The 16,309-nt window shown below is 46.8% G+C and overlaps 1 protein-coding gene across 1 annotated transcript; it reads right to left on the bottom strand.

Annotated features, from left to right (window-relative positions):
- Positions 1-241: 241 nt before the first annotated feature.
- Pigr (polymeric immunoglobulin receptor) lies at positions 242-16,048 on the bottom strand. Its single transcript, XM_042682327.1, has 11 exons — positions 15,917-16,048; positions 9,798-9,895; positions 8,869-9,213; positions 6,514-7,167; positions 5,060-5,392; positions 4,231-4,554; positions 2,929-3,115; positions 2,512-2,633; positions 1,766-1,897; positions 1,607-1,665; positions 242-621 (listed from the first exon to the last, which is right to left on the bottom strand). Exons 2-11 carry the CDS (start codon positions 9,838-9,840, stop codon positions 526-528), a joined length of 2,295 nt encoding a protein of 764 aa, XP_042538261.1. The 5' UTR covers positions 9,841-9,895; positions 15,917-16,048; the 3' UTR covers positions 242-525.
- Positions 16,049-16,309: the final 261 nt, after the last annotated feature.

The following is a 16,309-nucleotide window of genomic DNA, read 5'->3' as shown; positions in this document are numbered from 1 at the left end:
CACGGGCTTCGAACTGTGATCCTCAGATCTCAACTTTCCTGGGTAGCTAGGATTACAGGTGGGAGCTGCTGGCGCCCGACTAAATAACCTCCTTTGAATGAAGAAAGGAAGAAGAAAGGAGGGAAGGGAAAGGAAGACAGACCAGAAGAGCAAGTCACATTGCCATCCTATTATGAAGGTGCAGGGAGATTCCAAAAGTTTCTCCCCCCTGACATGACCCACCCCCCACCCGCCCCCCAACTTGGATTCTTTTACTTTTAGAGACTTCCCCCTCCCCCAAGAGCTGAATATTTCTCCCCACCTTCCATTCTCTCAACATAATAAGCTGCAGGTGGGAACTGCTCTCCCCACACCCCATCCCCAACGGGAATAATCAGGTGAGGCTTTGATGCCACTGTGGAAGGGACCAGCACAGCACACAGCACACGGGTAGGAAAAGCCTAAACGAGGGGCGAGTGCAAGCTGTGACTAGATCAACGTGATTCTGAAGGTGACTGGCATGCTCAGAGCGGGCGGCTGGTGCTTCTAGGCTTCCCTGGGGCCGTCTTCCAGCTGGGCAGCAATGTTGTTGGACTGGAACAGGAAAGCTGAGTAGGCCATGTCGGCTTCCTCCTTGGACGACTAGGGAGGGGTAGAAGAAGCGTCAGTGGACGAGGGTCCAGCATTCAGGGTCCTGCATTCACCACCTTTCCCTGGGCAACACAAGCCTGCTTGACCCTGGTCCCCCGTCCAACCCCTTCCACTCATTTGGAGGGCCTCATTTTGAGAAATGGAAAGTTGCAGGCTCTAAAAATAGTTTCCTTTGTCTCACTACCTCCCTCCGCCACATGGGGTGGAACCACTTCTGTTGGTGGGGCCTGTCCCCGGAAGCTGCACCCGACATAGTTCAAGGTTAAGGTGGCCCAGGTTGGGCTTTCTCCTAAAACCCAGAGACCATAGCTTTTCAGCAGCACCAGGTGGGCAGAGAAGGGAGCTTCTAAGACTCACTCCATCTCCTAATTGGGAGAAATGTGGGACCGCTGCTGCTCAGAGGGAGAGCAAACCTGATTTTTTTTTTTAAGCATCAAAGCTTCTGGGTCAGAGGCAAGGTAGTATTCTAGAGTCTTAGTGGGGAATGAAGGGAAGAGAAGCAACAGAGGCAAGAAATGTCTCCGTTGGGATTCAGGTGATGTGGCAATTGGCCGGAGTGGGCAGGGGCAGGTTTGCGTTCCTTCCTAGTGACAAGTTGACCCCCATGTGTGAATATCTTCTAAACCCAGCTTCCACAGTCTAGAGAAGACCTTGCCTAAGCCCTCCCACTGACACGTGATATTCTTATTCATATCGTCCATGCACCGGCCTTCCTTACCTCCTGGCTCCTACCCCTGCAAACCCACAGCCTGCAGACAGTGTCCCTCCTCCCTCAGCCACCCTCCTTCCTCGGCCTCATTCACACTAACGTCCCACAGCTAGGAAGTTAGGTTTTCCCTTCTGAAAGTCCTCCTGGACACTCTTTCCACTGCCTTCCCTGATCTGGGGTTCACTTGTGTGAGGTGATTGCATTCTGATGTTTATATAACTGCAGTCCCAGATGTGGTGGAGTCTCCTTCTCCCTCCTCATCCTCACCCTTTTCGCTTTCTTGGGTTCTTCAGGGTCCTTGGGGACCTTGGTGGTGGTCTCCAGCTCTGTACATAGAAACAGTGTGGTTAGCTTGTGAGCTCTATTTCTACCCTGGATTTGGGGGTGGGTCCAATCTGCCCTCGTGTTGGTTGTCTTGAGACATACCACGTTTTGCTTCAAGATCTGTCTCTAGAGTGACTGATGAGGCCCCCATGTTGTCATTGCCACCAAAGTCCCTGGAGTTGTTGAAGTCTGCCATGCTAATGTCTGTCCTGTAGCTTTGGAGTGAAATCCGGTCTGTCCAAGAGAAAGAAGAGTTGGTGTAGGGGAAAGGTTGGGGAAGATAAATCAAGGCCAGCCGCTCCTCTGTGGGAGGATTCCTGAGGCCCTTGTGAATGGGCCCAAACCAGAATGGAAGTCATCTAAGTCCTTTCGTGGATAATCAAGACTGATTGTCACTCTAACTCTCCATGCACAGAGTGGCATTGTTCTGTCCTTACCTCAGCCCTGTAATATGGTTATTATTACTCTATCTTGAGCCACAAGGAAACTGAGGCATGAGATCAGGATGTGCTAAAGTAACACCGCCAATTGGCCATCAACTAGGTGGTGTCCAGCACCCTGGGTTCTGGTCCCTTTCTTGGCAGCCCTGCTCACTGAAGTTGGACCCTGAGCCACAGAGGTGGCTTTCCAGAGACAGGATCAGGACAGCTGTGCTTAATTAGGTTTTAGAGGTATGTGTGTGAGTGTGTGTGTGTGTGTGGGGGGGGGTATTTTCCTCCACATGCTTTCTCAGAATCCTAGCAAGTCCATAGAAAGGAGGAGATTATGGGAGCCTTCTTCAGGGATAGCTGAGCCAGGATCCAAGGCTCAGAGCTAGAGGTAGAGCAGAGACCATTCTAGAGACTCACCCACATTCTTCCGGTGCCGGACTCTGGCCACCCACACAGTGATGGCACCCGCGGTCAGCACCAGGCCCAGAGGCACCAGAGTAGAGAGCAGCACTTGGGAGCTCCCGCCATGTCCCTCCGAGCTGGAAGAAGGATTAAGTCAGTCCATCACTGGAAGGGAGATTTGGAGCTCAGAGCTAGTGTCAAAGCTAGTGATCCTCCCAGTTTGTGAACTCTGACCTCTAAGTATTGTTCCCCAGCCTCCTTCTCCTTAGAAGCCTATCCTAGACCTGGCAAGACAAGGGCCTAGAACACCCCAGGTCTGGGGGATGGACCAAAGCCTACATGAGGCCAGAGCCATGGGAGGAAGGGGTGAGGGTGCCAGTGGGCCCTTGCCTGAGTTGCTCTATGTGAGGGAAGTCCCAACCCTCTTCTCACCTGCCAGCCCCTGCAGATGCCCTGCCTTCCTGGGCTTGGTCTCCTCTCTCCTCCAGCACTGTTTCTTCGACATTAAGCCTGGGATTCACAATAGCTGTGTTATCCGGGGCCAGCTCCCTGGCACCGGGCTCTGCCACCTTCACCTTAGGAGCAGCATTTGTGTTCACTTGGGAGACATCACGGGATCCTACAGCAGAACAGAGGGGAGCAAGGGACAGGTGAGCATCTTTTTCTCAATGTTTTTGTGCCTGAGAACTTAGGGTCAGGACTCAAAAGTTGTCAGAGTGGGACCCAGGATAGCTTTAGAAACCGAGGAGCGATTGCCTTTTCTAGAGACAATCTCTGCTCCACAGCTACCAACTTCATTTCCATCTTCAAGGCTCTGTGTCATTCGGGGAAGCTGAGAATCAGGGCCAACTATTAATTACTTAGGGTGTATTGAAACCTTGCCCCATGTCTTCCAACTACAGGGCTGGGTGTACCAGTGCTGCCACCTGGTGCTAGCCTGGCAACCACCCATGCTCACTGAGATTTCTAAGGGGCTAAGAATATCCTCTTGGGGGTAAAACATTTTATGCAACCTTTTCAGAGTCTGGAAATGCAAATCTCCTGGATGAGGTTGTCATAATTCTTCTGTTTCAGTGCTGGAGTGAAACCCAAAGCCTTGCACAGGCTAGGCACATGTTTTACCACTGAGCTACTTAATTTTCTTTGTCAGATATGTAATTGCAAGTATCTGGACCTATTTTGTGTCTTCGGATGAGGGAGGATGAACATATTTGTATGTGCTAGTGTCTCTGAAGTTTCTTTACATAAAAAAGAATTTCGAGGGGCTGGGAAGGTGGTTCAGTGGTAGAGCGCTTGCCTTGCATGCATGAAGCCCTGGGTTCGATTCCTCAGCACCACATAAGCAGAAAAAAAAAAAAACCGGAAGTGGCTCTGTGACTCAAGTGATAGAGCGCTAGCCTTGAGCTGAAGGGCTGAGAGACAGCGCCCAGGCCCAGAGTTCAGGCCTCATGACTGACCAAAAAAATAAATAAAATTCAAGATTATAGAAAGGGACTTCAATCTGGTTTGAAGGGAATCTATGGGATTTGTCTTCATGTTCAAGTTACATAGCAAATGTGTTGTTTTTAGTGTGTATGATTGTTACGGATGCCATTTGGGGAGGATTCCAATGATCTCACTCTAACTGAGCTTCTTTATAGCCAAACCTAGGGGCTAACACCGAATAAGACAGGAGTCTCGGATGAGTCTGGACACAAGATGCCAAGGGCATAGGCTCTGCCCTTGGAGACTCACCCTCTGCTGTCTCTTCCACCGCCACATACACAGCTGCAGCATCTCCATAGATGTGGCCCCGTTTCACCCCACACCAATACCAGCCCTCATCCTTCTTGGAGACTGGATTCAGGGTCAGGTTGACAAGCCGGCTGTTCTGGTTGCAGCTCACAGAGGCATCTTTAGGTCTCTCTTCTTGGCTGGGCAGAGCCTGACAGCCCCTATTGCTCCACTTGCACCAGTATTTCTCATAGGAGTAGAACTTGCATGGGAAATGGCAGGGGATCGTGACGCTCCCTCCCAGTACAGCGGTCACCTGCTTGGGTACCTTGAGGCTTGGCTCTCCTGGAGCAGGGAAGGAGGAAGAAAAAGGCACAACAAGTTGGAAGTTGGAGATGCTGCAGGAAGTGATGGTCAGGTGTCTTTAGTCTGCATCTCCTGTCAGAAGAGCATTGTGAATAAATACATTCTGCTGAATATACAAGAGACAGAGGAGTGATATGCAGGTGTAGTAAGATGCTTATTGATACCCACCATGAACCATCTATGGTCTGCTATAGAACATAGAACCTTGCTTACTAACTTTGCTTTCTGTTCCTTTTCTTCAAGACTCAACAGAAAGAACCTCTTCAGTAGGTGACACCCACCTACTGCAGAAGAAGCCAATGGTCTTGATCTTAAGAAGTGCTACAAGTAGGAATTGGAAGAGCATGGGGACAGATTTCCTCTTGAGAACTGTCCCTGCCCATGTATCAGCATGGATGTAGGTGAGATGGGAGGAAAGGTAAGTTGGGAAACAAGATCATTGTGGAAGCTTTCTCCTTGGCCCCAGCCCAGTCATAGCTCTTACCTTCAACAACTTTGAGCTCTGTTGTCGTTCTCCAGCGAGAACCGCCATTGGTCAGGCACCAGTAGAAGCCAGCATCCTGGCTGGTGAGCTTATTGAGGATGACCGTGTAGGTGCCATTGCCTGGGTCTTCAAACAGTGCCAGCCTGCCCTCGTACTGATCCTGAACCAGTCCCTGGCTCTCCACCAGCAGTGGGCAGCGGCCATTTTGAATCCCCTCCCAGCGGCACCAGTACTTCAGGCTGTTGCTTTCCTTAGGGTCGTAGGGGCAGAGCACAGACACAGAACCTCCTTCCACACCCTTCACCACAGAGCGAGTCTGAGGCATTGTGGTCTCTGAAAGCACAGGAAGAGACGGCATGGGAAGACAGTGACCTCTGAATGCCCTTGTGTGGCCTGAGCTGCTTTCCCAGCCAGGGTTTCAGACAAGATGGAGAGGGACGTTTAGACAAAGCACTTCACCCTCCTTAGGAAAATAACAACCATTTCCTTGTGAGTCTACCTTGTTCTGAGCACAGAATATAAGAGAGACTATCCACCCTTCTCCTTTGGCTTCTTTAAAGAATTTCCCTTTAAATAAGTTTAAAAATTTTTTTTAATCTAGTTCTTAGCTCATCCTACAAAACCAGCTCAATGGATTATATCTAAGTTAAAACGCTGTATTTGGAATGAGTAACACCGATCATTAATAATGGCCCAGGATTATTGAAAGGCTCCCCCCAAGAAGTCATCCATTCTCCAACTAGTTAATGCTGAGGTCCATAAAGAACTCAGGGCAGGTAAGGAAGTGGGAGAGTGTGATGAGGACTCCGAGCTGGAAGTAGAATGGATGCCCAAGAAACACAGAAAAAGTCACAAGGAAAGATACTTTGATCTTACAGTACTGTTCACTGCTTCTCATGAAGACAGTGCTATGTCCTAAGGTTTGGGGTGAGAAGAACAGGAATTCAGTTATTTTCAATCACCTGTGTCCATGTGGATGGCCCAGCAGAACATAGCTGGTGACCAGATGATGCTGAATGACAAATAACCTTCAGATGCATAGGAGTGGAACATATAGAGGCTGGGGTATTGATTTTCTGGAAATCTTTGAGACCAAGATAGGCCAATCCTTCCATTTGAGGATGAGGGATATGACACTACTTTGCTCTGTCTGGCTCAGGGGAAGGGAAACCTGGATGATCTACAATTATTGTCTTCATCAGAAGCATAGCTCTTCTTATTCCTGTTATCCAGGAATAGCCACCCAAGAGTCTTTGATAACAGAGAATCATTGGGAGCTAGCACAAAGTAGATAGAGGCTGCATTTGTCTGTACTATGGCCTAGCTTGTATTCATCCCCAGCAAGTAGATATTGTTGACTGGTGGATGAACATTGATGAATAGACTCATGGAGCTAAGCTAGTCTCTCACCTTCTGGACTGCCCACCCTTCCCTCTCCCGCTCTGGGGTCTTACCCTCATTGACGAAGAGCTGCCATGCCTGGATGGGCCAACCTTCCTTCAGCAGACCCGAAGGGTGGGCACCACACAGATAGCGCCCTGCATCTTCCTTCCTCAGGCCTGTTACCAGCACACTAAAGCGACCATTGTTTTCCTTGGGTGTGAGCAAGATCCTGCCCTCAAAGGCTGGATTCCTCTGCCCTAGAGTGTTGATGATCACATCACAGGTGCCTTCCTTGCTCATCCGGCAGAAAAATTTGGCCTCATTGGCCATCTCTGGGCCCAGAGCACAGTCAAAGGTCACTGAGCTCCTTAGATCCCCATAAACCAGCTCTGGTTCAGGCTCTAACACCTGGAGGTCAATGTTCTTTGTGTTAGCACTGGACCCATCCCCAGCCTTGCAGACATACATCCCAGCATCACTGGGCCTCAGGTGGTTGATGATGACTTTGAATTCGGTTTGACTGGTTCCTTGAATAAAAAGTGTTATTCTATCCTTGTAGCTGGGGCTGGTATTCCCAGTGGAGTCAACCACTGTCTCGCAGACCTGCCCTGTCTTCTTGCACAGGGACTTTTTGTTCTTAGCATTCTCACGTTTGAAAGGGCAGCTGATGGTCACTGTTCTTCCTACGTCCTCTGTATAAACGTGAGTGTCATCGAGCTCAGGAGCTGCAGGATGAGGAGCAGAGGAAAATTATGATTTCACATAGGAGCATATTTTCGCTTCCAGTGAGTACCTAAGACCTAGAGTGTGCAGATTGCCAAAGAAATACTATCAAACCATATCCATTGGAGTATAGAAAATTATACCCCTAAGTGAAGACCTCAGATGCTAAGTTTCTCACCGACTTTCTCATGCCCTCCTATCTCCCACTCCATTCTCCCCAATGGCAAGAAGAAAAAAAACCTACAATTTCCAAGGTAGGCTGTGGAAACTAGACCCTTTTAGCTCAAAGCCATCCATAAATACTAAAAATATTACTCTTAAGTTTCTATGCATCTTTCTTTGTGATAGCTTGACATAGAGCAAGTCTTGTGTGTCATTGCTGAAGGGTCCTGCCTTAAAACCCAGGAGGAAGAAATACTATAGCTGAGAGTCCGGGACTAGGAGAACCAAGGAGATTCTGAACAAAGGCTTTACTCCCACTGAGTGTACTGGCATTTCTTTACACCTTTTTTTTTTGGTCCTGTCTCATCTTGATCTGGCCACCCCTGCTTTATGTTATGCCTTCTCTTGTTAACTTGTATTTTGTTATAGAAGTGTTGGATATGACCTTTATGATGAGTAAGGTCATCTCTTCCATCTTCCATGGCCCAACTGTCTGCCTCCTATAGGAAGCCTTCCCTAAGCTGGTACTAGTCTCTCTCACCTCCTGATGCTTACATCTGGATCACTTAATTCCATCTCTCTAGGCTAGAGTTCATTATGTTTTCTACCAGTTGGAGGGCAGAGATATTTTCCTCTGATTAGCCAATACCTATATATAGTAGGTGCCCAAATTAACAAGTATAAACACAGTAAACATTAGTACAGGATTTCAGTGCATTGCAATCAAAGCTTCTAAAACTTACAACAGTCCTAATATGCATGCTGCAGTCTTGTGCAGAAGTGAGTTTCTGCTACTGAAAATGTATTGCCGACATTAGAGTACTCTTCAGCTCTGAAGAGTCTATAGGTTTTGAGAGTCCATCAGCACTGGGATGGAATCTTTATCTAGTGCGCAGACTCATATCCCAAAGGAGCAGTAGCTATCTTTGAGAGTCCCTCCAAGTCTCCTCTCTGATACTTTCTCGTTAAAGCTGCCCTTGAGTATCCTCATTGTTGAACTCTTGTCAGAACAAGCTTTTCTTTTTCTCTCTTTCTTCAGTTAGAACAGGATTGTTCAGCGGCTTGACCCTTCAGGATCCAAGGTCTTTGATCAAGAACTGAGAATCTGATTTATGCTTTGATGGTTTTAACAGACTAATGATTCTATTAAAATATTCATTTTAAAAGAAACACTCTGGTGACCCAAGGCCTTGATCTAAAGGGTACACTAATGGCAGGAATTTAAGAATCTCTGCCATTATCTCACTGCCTTTTCTCTCTTACTGTTGATAGACCTCATGTCCCACCTTAACAAAGTTGTCCTCCTGCTAACAGTCTAAGCTAGGATCTCAGTAAAGTCCTAAGATGTTTCAGACCCAAAGACCTAGAAAGATTTACCTACTGCCCCCATCTCAGTCCTGTATCCTAGTATGAAAAGTTTGTCTCAAGAGGAGGAAGCCTTCAGACTCTATGCCAGGATGCACTTCCAGTCGGCAATTCTTCCTCAGCCTCTGCTATTTCCCCTGACTTCTGCCAAAACCCCAGAGAGCCTGCATCCTTACCGTGGCTGACCTCCAGGCTTACATCAAAGGATAGGCCTCGACCATTGACACCCAGGCCGCACTTGTAGCTCCCAGAGTCATCCCGGCTTAGCTGAGTGATGTTCACCACGAATGTGCTGGTTTCTGGGAAGTTGGTGAGGTTGGCTCTGCCTGCGTAGTCCTTAGAGACGAAGCCTTCCGAGGAGATTAGAGTCATGCAGTGGCCACTGGCTCCCTGCCGGCACCAGTACTTGCGAGTGTGCCGGTTGACAGAGGTGTTTGGGTAGTAGCACTTGATGGACACTGAGTTTCCTTCCACACTACTCACCTCGGCCGGACCAAATATGGGACTTTTTGTGGAGGCCCCTAAGGGAATAGAAGACAGAATCTTTCTGAGACCCTGGGAAGGCAGCCCTGAGCTGAGGCAGTTTTCCACCTGACAGCCAAACAGCTGCCACAGTGGCTAAGACGATGGCTTAATCATTATTTCAATTGTAATTCGTTGTAGTTTTAAGGATGATGGATGGAAACATGATATCCTTTTTAAAAAAATACTACATGTGTGCTTCTGTTACGTCTCTATGTTTAAAACACTACCCCCCCCAAGCATATTAAGAGCCAGGAAGAATAATTGATTTCCTCAATCGTCCCACAACAGCTCATAAAGATGATTGATTTAAGATCAAGCTTTTTCTTTAAGAGCTCAAGAACTGATAGTTCCCCAGATTCCTGGCCTGGTGCTAGGAGTTGCGATCTCCCTCCCTAATTTCCAACATCCACTAATCAATGTCCTAACATAGCCTTAATTGCTTCTGTGTGACTCCTTCCTTGGGAATATACATTTTGAGAGGGGCATCTCTTTGGATAAGTCTATTTCAGTGTATCCAGGGAACTAGATCTTGGGGGGAATGGAATGAAGGAGAAGAGTTCCAGGAAGCTGGCAGACATACCTGGAAAGAAAGCGAGCAGGAAGGCGAGCAAGAAGAGCGTCATGGCTGGTGGCTTCCCAGGAGGCAGCACCACTCAGGCTGACTTCTTCTGTGAGATTCTGCAAGACACAACCACAAATAGATGAAGCCCTTCTGTCTTCTGAGCCCAACTGGCCTTATAATGCCTATTTAGCTTTCCGTCGCTAGCAGCCAAATAAATCCTATTGAATGAATGAATGAATTGACACTTCCTTCCCCCAGAACAATTCACAGTCTGGCCATCCTACACTATAATTGTTCCTCAGTAATGATGAGTAGCTTTTGTTAAGCTATGCGTTCATAATATAACAGGTACTTAGAAACTGGTTTTGTTGAAAAATCCTAACTCCTCACTTGGAACTAAAAGCAGATAAAAAGCCTGGTATCCTTGCCTCCATCCATTTTTTCCTTTGCCTGTTAGTCAAGGGCTTTTTCTTTTTCTCTGCAATTACCTTGGACAAGACAGATAGAAAAGTACCTTGTGACAAGAGTTAAAACTGTTCCCTAACTCTCATATGGTGGATCTAACTTCTCCTTAGAACTTCTCACCATGCAATTTTTCCATGGTGATCAACCAGGCTATACTTTCTGTGGTTCAATAATGATACATACATGTTACCTCCTGCCTTGATTCTTCCTCTAAACCTAAAGCTAGCTGTGTGGAATCCATGCTGGCAACCTGTTTGCTGTATGCTCCTCTCTGCCTCATCCAAATATGGTAGCATGTTTATAACTGATGTTTAGTCCTGTGGGTTGGAGCGGCTCGCCTGCTTATCAAAGCACTGTCTTTAACACTGTTCCTTTGAGCTTTATAATTTCCCTTGAAAAATGTATGGCTGAAAGTATGGCTTAGTGGTAAAGTTTAAACCTTAGTTCCACAAGATGTATGTGTGCTTGTATGTGTGCACGCTTACACAAACACACACACATATACACACACACAAAGACAGATTGATCACAACCACTGTATGGATAAGAAGACTATGATTGTAAGATGCTGAATGAATGGCACTCAAGTTTTCCCAGTGATTATGTGATGGGGTTAAAATTAAACATGTAGATGGTACAGACTTTCCAGCCTAGTGAGGTTGGTGGACTAAGATGGAGAATCCTAGGTAGCCCATTAGGACTTGGTCATTGCCATTAACACAACCCAGGTCTGGGAAGGGTTGAGGCCCAGACCCCAACTCCTCTTCAGGACCCTAACAACAGCCTGCAAAATCAAGGAGGGAGCGTTCCCCATTTCCTAACAGACTTTGAGGACTTTGACAGACTTTAAACTTTGGAGTGGATTTGCTTAAGAGTGTTAAAGGAGAACACAATGATTATAATCCAGGAGCAGGAGAAAGCCATAAAGATAAGGAGCTAATAAGCAGGAGAGAGCACCAGGCCATTATCTCCTTGCCTAGACTGACTCCTGCACCCAGCTACTTCCTTCACCAGCTTGAGCCAAAGGCAATAGAGTTGTGGTTTTATTTTTAATCTTGCTATTTCTTTTCTGAAAGGGAATTTCCAATAAAGGAACTCTTATTTCCTTGTGGAGATAAAGGTATTCTGTTTCTCTAGTTCTCTGGAAGAGGAAAGGATGGAGGTGGGGACAGATAGGAGTGTCAGGTGGCCACCAGAGGCATTCCTCAGTCTAGTTATTTGTTCAGACCTTTCTCACCAGGCCAAGGACAAACTCCTAGAGTGTTGTTTTAGTTGAACTGGAATCATCCTAGGGGTTGCTGGCTGGGGGCAGGGCATGGGGTGCGAGCATTGTCACCCAAATTTGTCTTTCTGCAGGAGTTGGGATGTGCTAGCCACAAAGTCCTTGGAGATTTACCATTTGCTGTTTGTGCTAGCTCTGGGTATAGTCACAGAAGGGAAAATAAAATGCCATATTCTCTTAAGTGCCCAAACCAGCAACATTTAGCATTGGTCCTCAGTATTCATGGGACAATAATGGGGCTTCCCATGGGCTGAACTGGAAGCTGTTGCCCTCTTTTGGATTAGTAAATTGACTTTCCTGTGTTACAGGTTCCAGGCTTACTCTTGTTTTGTGACAGTTTAGGTGGCTGGCTGGCTGTGCAGAAGGGGGGACAGGTAGGCATACCCCTTACCTTTTGTACAAGCTCAATCCAAGAATCAGAATATCAGCTGTACATACCAAAAGAGCTAACCTCACAGAGAATCATCTTGGCAAGGAGGAATGTCAAGCAAAATAGTCTCTTCCCCTGTTTCCAGGAGAGGCTCCATTTGGAACCATCATCTCTCATGGTAGAGGAACAAGAAGAATAGAGTGAGCTTGGCAATAGATGCATGAAGAAGGGGTCTGAGTGTGGAAGAGAAGCCAGGAATCCAGCATCCTATTCTACCACAGCCTACAAGCAGAGCTCCAAACTTTATCAACATACACTGGCTCACCTCCCTAATCTATAAAATGGGTATATTAGTCTCTGTGTCTTCTAGCTTGAAAAACTAGTGCCCTTGGGATGGGAGAATAACGAGGTGATATATATATGGGGGCACTTTAAATAGCATCAAGTCTTCAATTATAAGAGGTAAAATTACTCTTAATTAAGCGTAGAAGGGCAATGGGGCTGAGACATTGCACACAGACTTTCATTGTTGGTATGTGACACAAATCACTGACACTTCAGCTTGGCCCTCAGCCCTGACACTGGGGGAAGGCTCTTTAAACAGTTTGTCTCAAGTTCATCATCTGTAAACCAGAGACCATTGCATTTCATCTGGAGAGATGCTACCGGGGCACAGTAAAACAGAATACATAAGAAACCTTAGAAAGGTGACAAGCGTTTTTAAAAAATGTTACTCTCAAAGGTAGGCACTGGTGGCTCACATCTATAATCCTAGCTACTCAGGAGGCTGAGTTATGAGGATCGTGGTTCAAAGCCAACATGGGCAGAAAGTCCTCATGAGACTCTTATCTCCAATTAACCACTCAAAAACCAGAAGTGGTGCTGTGGCTCAAGTGATAGAACACTAGCCTTGAGCACAATAAGGCTTAGGGACAGTTCCCAAGTCTTGAGTTCAAAGCCCACAACTGACCACAAGAAAAGTTACTCTTTCTTTTCTCCTCTCTAAAAGCAATGCAGTTTTGTATTTCTTCCTGTCTTAGTGTGAGGGGAGAGTAGAAAGCTGTTTGTTGGGCATCTTTTCAAGACTAGGAGAGAGCTATTGCATTATCCATCGCTGAGAGAGAAGATACCATACTCTGGACTAGCTTAAAAGAACTCAAGCTGAGTACTTTCTAAGAGTTTTGCACATAATAACAGTTTAATCCTTGCAGCCACCTTAGGAGGTAGGATAAAATGGGAAAGCCCATTTTGCAGATGGGACAGTTGAGGTGCACCAACTTAAGACATTTGCTCAAGGTTGCAGAGTTGCTATGTGACTGAAATGAGATTCCAGATGAAGAGCATGCACTCTTAGCCACTGTGCTGTACCTCAGAGGGTCCCCCTTTGAGAAGAAGCAGCGGGGAGAAGGAGGAGCAGGAAGTCCTGTCCTGTCCTCTTCTCTTCTCTCTGTGAAGAGACATCTAGACTCAGAAGTAGGTATCAAGAGAGAAAGTTCTCCCTGGAAATCATTTGCTGCTATTTATTTAGCATCTACTCTGCAAAGGGTATGTACCTTTATTTCCAGTAACTGGGTCCACCATTATCCATACTTCTCCCTCTTCCCTCCCACTGCACCAATGTCAGTGACTCCTGCATTTCAGCCTTTACTACATCTCACAGAGAGAGAGAGAGAGAGAAAGAGAGAGAGAGATAGAATGAAAGAATGAGTGGGAGTGAAGAGCAATTGCTGAACCTAATATCTGGCAATACAGGTTAAGTATCCCTTACATGAAATTCTTAAGCATTTTTATTTAGAGGTATTTGGATATACAAAAAAGAGATCTCTTGGATATCTTAGCGATATCTTAGAAACCCAACTCTGAACAAAAATTAATTTATATTTTTGTATAGTTTATATTCATAGCCACAAAATAACTTGATATATTTTAATGTGCTTATATTTGGACCAAGACTTGTCATATGCAGGGTGGTATGGAAATTTCCAATGTATCATAATGCTTTTCAATGTGTTTTGGGTTTTGAAGTATTTCAGGTTTTGGAATTCAGGACTAAGGATGCTAAATCTGTAATTCTTTTTCTTTTTTAGGGAGGGTGGGTAGAAGATTTTGCTATGTAGACCAGGCTACATAGATCAGGCTACCAGGTCTTGAATATGACCTTCCTGCCCCAGCTTTCCAGTTGCTAGGGTTATAGGTATGTACTGTACCACCGCACCCAGCTATAATATCTTTTTAAAAGTTAGGCAGTGCGTTTATTAGGTGGTATCAAAATGTCTTCATAACCGAAAGCTGGTGGCTCCTGCCTGTAATTTAGCTACTCAGGAGGCTGATATCTGAGGGAGCCTGCTAGGCAGAAGAGTCCATGAGCCTCTTATCTCCAATTCGCCAACAAAAGAACCAGAAGTGGAGCTATGGCTCAAGTGATAATGGAGCTCAAGTGGTAGAGTGCCAGCCTTGGGGAAAAAAGCTCAGGGACAGTGCCTAAGCCCCAGTACTGGCACACACCAAAACAACATCCTCAGAACCATATCAGAATGGCTTTACTTATGTGTCATCATTCATATTTTCTGGGTGATTGCACATCCTCATATGAACTCAAGGAACATACTCTGCCTGTCACTGCGTGTGCACATGCACGTGTGTGTGTGTGTGTGTGTGTGTGTGTGTGTGTGTGTGTGTAAGGGGTAGGAATGAGATAAGGGATTTTCTAAGTGGTAGCTGATGTGACCAGACTTTTCATAAACTATCACCACCGAGATCTAGAGGTGCTAAGAGAGAAGATGACCACAGAGCAAGTTTCTCTTCTGACCCCTGGTTCAATTCTTCCTTCTTCCTCTCTATCCCAAGGCATGAAGAAGCACACATGGAGGAATCCAGACCTGGCTGTGGTCTGACCCTCTCCTTTGAGTCCCCAGATAGCTGCTGTGTGCTAAGACCCCTAGAATCAGCACATCCCCTCCCGAGATCTTCAGGAAGATCTTGCCTCTAGTGAACAGAAAAGCAAAGGCAATAGTTGTCATACAACACGACACCCTGAGTGGCCCCAGGCCCCTGGCAGTTGCAGAAATGGGGCTGGGAGCCAGGGATGAAGCCAGACCAGCTGTGGCCCTTGTATGCTGTCAGACACCACCCTGGCTCAGGGATCCTGCCATGATGGGCAAGCGGGAGACGGGTCATGTTTGAGGCTTTCTGGCTGCTGCCATCGGCCGGGCCTGGGACCTGGGGCTGTGTCTGCACCTGGGAGATGGCTCTGTGTCTCAGTGAGAGTCTTTTCCCACTGAAAGCAAGGGCAGGATGATACCATGATAAATATTTGTGTTTCTGGTGGCAGGAATCTTCGGAAGCAACTCTGGCTTGAAAGAAGAAAGCATTTCAGAGACTCTAGAGACCCAGAAAGGAGGATTGGATGTGGCCTCCCCAGAAAGAGAGAGAGAGAGAGAGAGAGAGAGAGAGAATTTCAAAGACTAGAAGAAGCTTTGCACTCAAGATTTATGCGCGTCATCTGAATTCACATACGTGTGGGGCTCAATAAATATTTGAGGAATCGAAGAAATTGCAAAACAAAATTTCACGACTTTGCTCTAGAGGGCACAGAGCTATTTTATATGTACACACGATGTTGTTTTTGAAGCCATATCCACCAGGAGCAATAGATGCTATATCCCCATTTTCTAGATTGAGCAAGCACCCGAGGGTCCTTGCCGCAGGTCATGCAGTTGACAAGCTGTAGAGGAGGAAGGGGTATTTGGGGACCCCGGTGAAAGGAAAGAACCCCATCTTATGACCACAGATGCTCCTTCCCACCCACAGTCATTTCACAGAACAGGTTGGGACCAGTTTGCCTGCCTGTCCAGCCTTCCTGATAGCGCAGGGATAGGGATTTCTGTGCCACCTTTACATGCGTCCACGCAGTCTTCCCCCCAGCCCTCCTCACAGCCCTCGGGGAAGCTGGGAGACAGGAGCGTAAGGGGAACACTTGAGTTACAATCCCAGGGAGCATCCCAGAGCAGCCACACTTACTTTTATCTACTTCCTTCTCTCCCGTCTGTCCAGCTTGAGGGGCACAGCCTGCCGGCCAGTCTATAACCTCTACCTTTCTAGAAGCTGTCAGCAAGCCCTGGAGAGTGCTGGCAAAACTGAAAGTAGGCTCAGGGTTTGACCCATACCTGGGTTCTTAAAGGGCCACTCTCCCCTAGGCATGGCTACCAGCCAGGGCACGTGACTTTCCAGATAGATACTTGGCTTTCCTTTCCCTCTCAGCTTTCCTGGCTAGCTCCATTGGCTTTCTCTTGACCTTGGGGAGAGACTTTTCTTATTTAGGAATCCATCATGGCAAGTACAGGATATGGGATCGGGGCGTCAAACAGGAAGATCTTTCTCTGATGACACTTAATAGCTAGAAGACCTTAGGCA

Source organism: Dipodomys spectabilis, unplaced genomic scaffold (genome assembly GCF_019054845.1).
Source record: "Dipodomys spectabilis isolate Male_0828 unplaced genomic scaffold, ASM1905484v1 ptg000069l, whole genome shotgun sequence".
Lineage (NCBI taxonomy): Eukaryota > Metazoa > Chordata > Mammalia > Rodentia > Heteromyidae > Dipodomys > Dipodomys spectabilis.
This window is presented reverse-complemented; position numbering and strand designations above follow the sequence as displayed.

Excerpts from the sequence above, each read along its gene's own strand:
- Pigr (XM_042682327.1), bottom strand. The coding sequence starts at position 9,840 with ATGACGCTCTTCTTGCTCGCCTTCCTGCTCGCTTTCTTTCCAG. Across the intron at positions 7,168-8,868 it reads AAGCCTGGAGGTCAGCCACG|CTCCTGAGCTCGATGACACT; the intron begins GTAAGGATGCAG and ends CTCATCCTGCAG. Across the intron at positions 2,634-2,928 it reads GCATCTGCAGGGGCTGGCAG|CTCGGAGGGACATGGCGGGA; the intron begins GTGAGAAGAGGG and ends TCCTTCTTCCAG.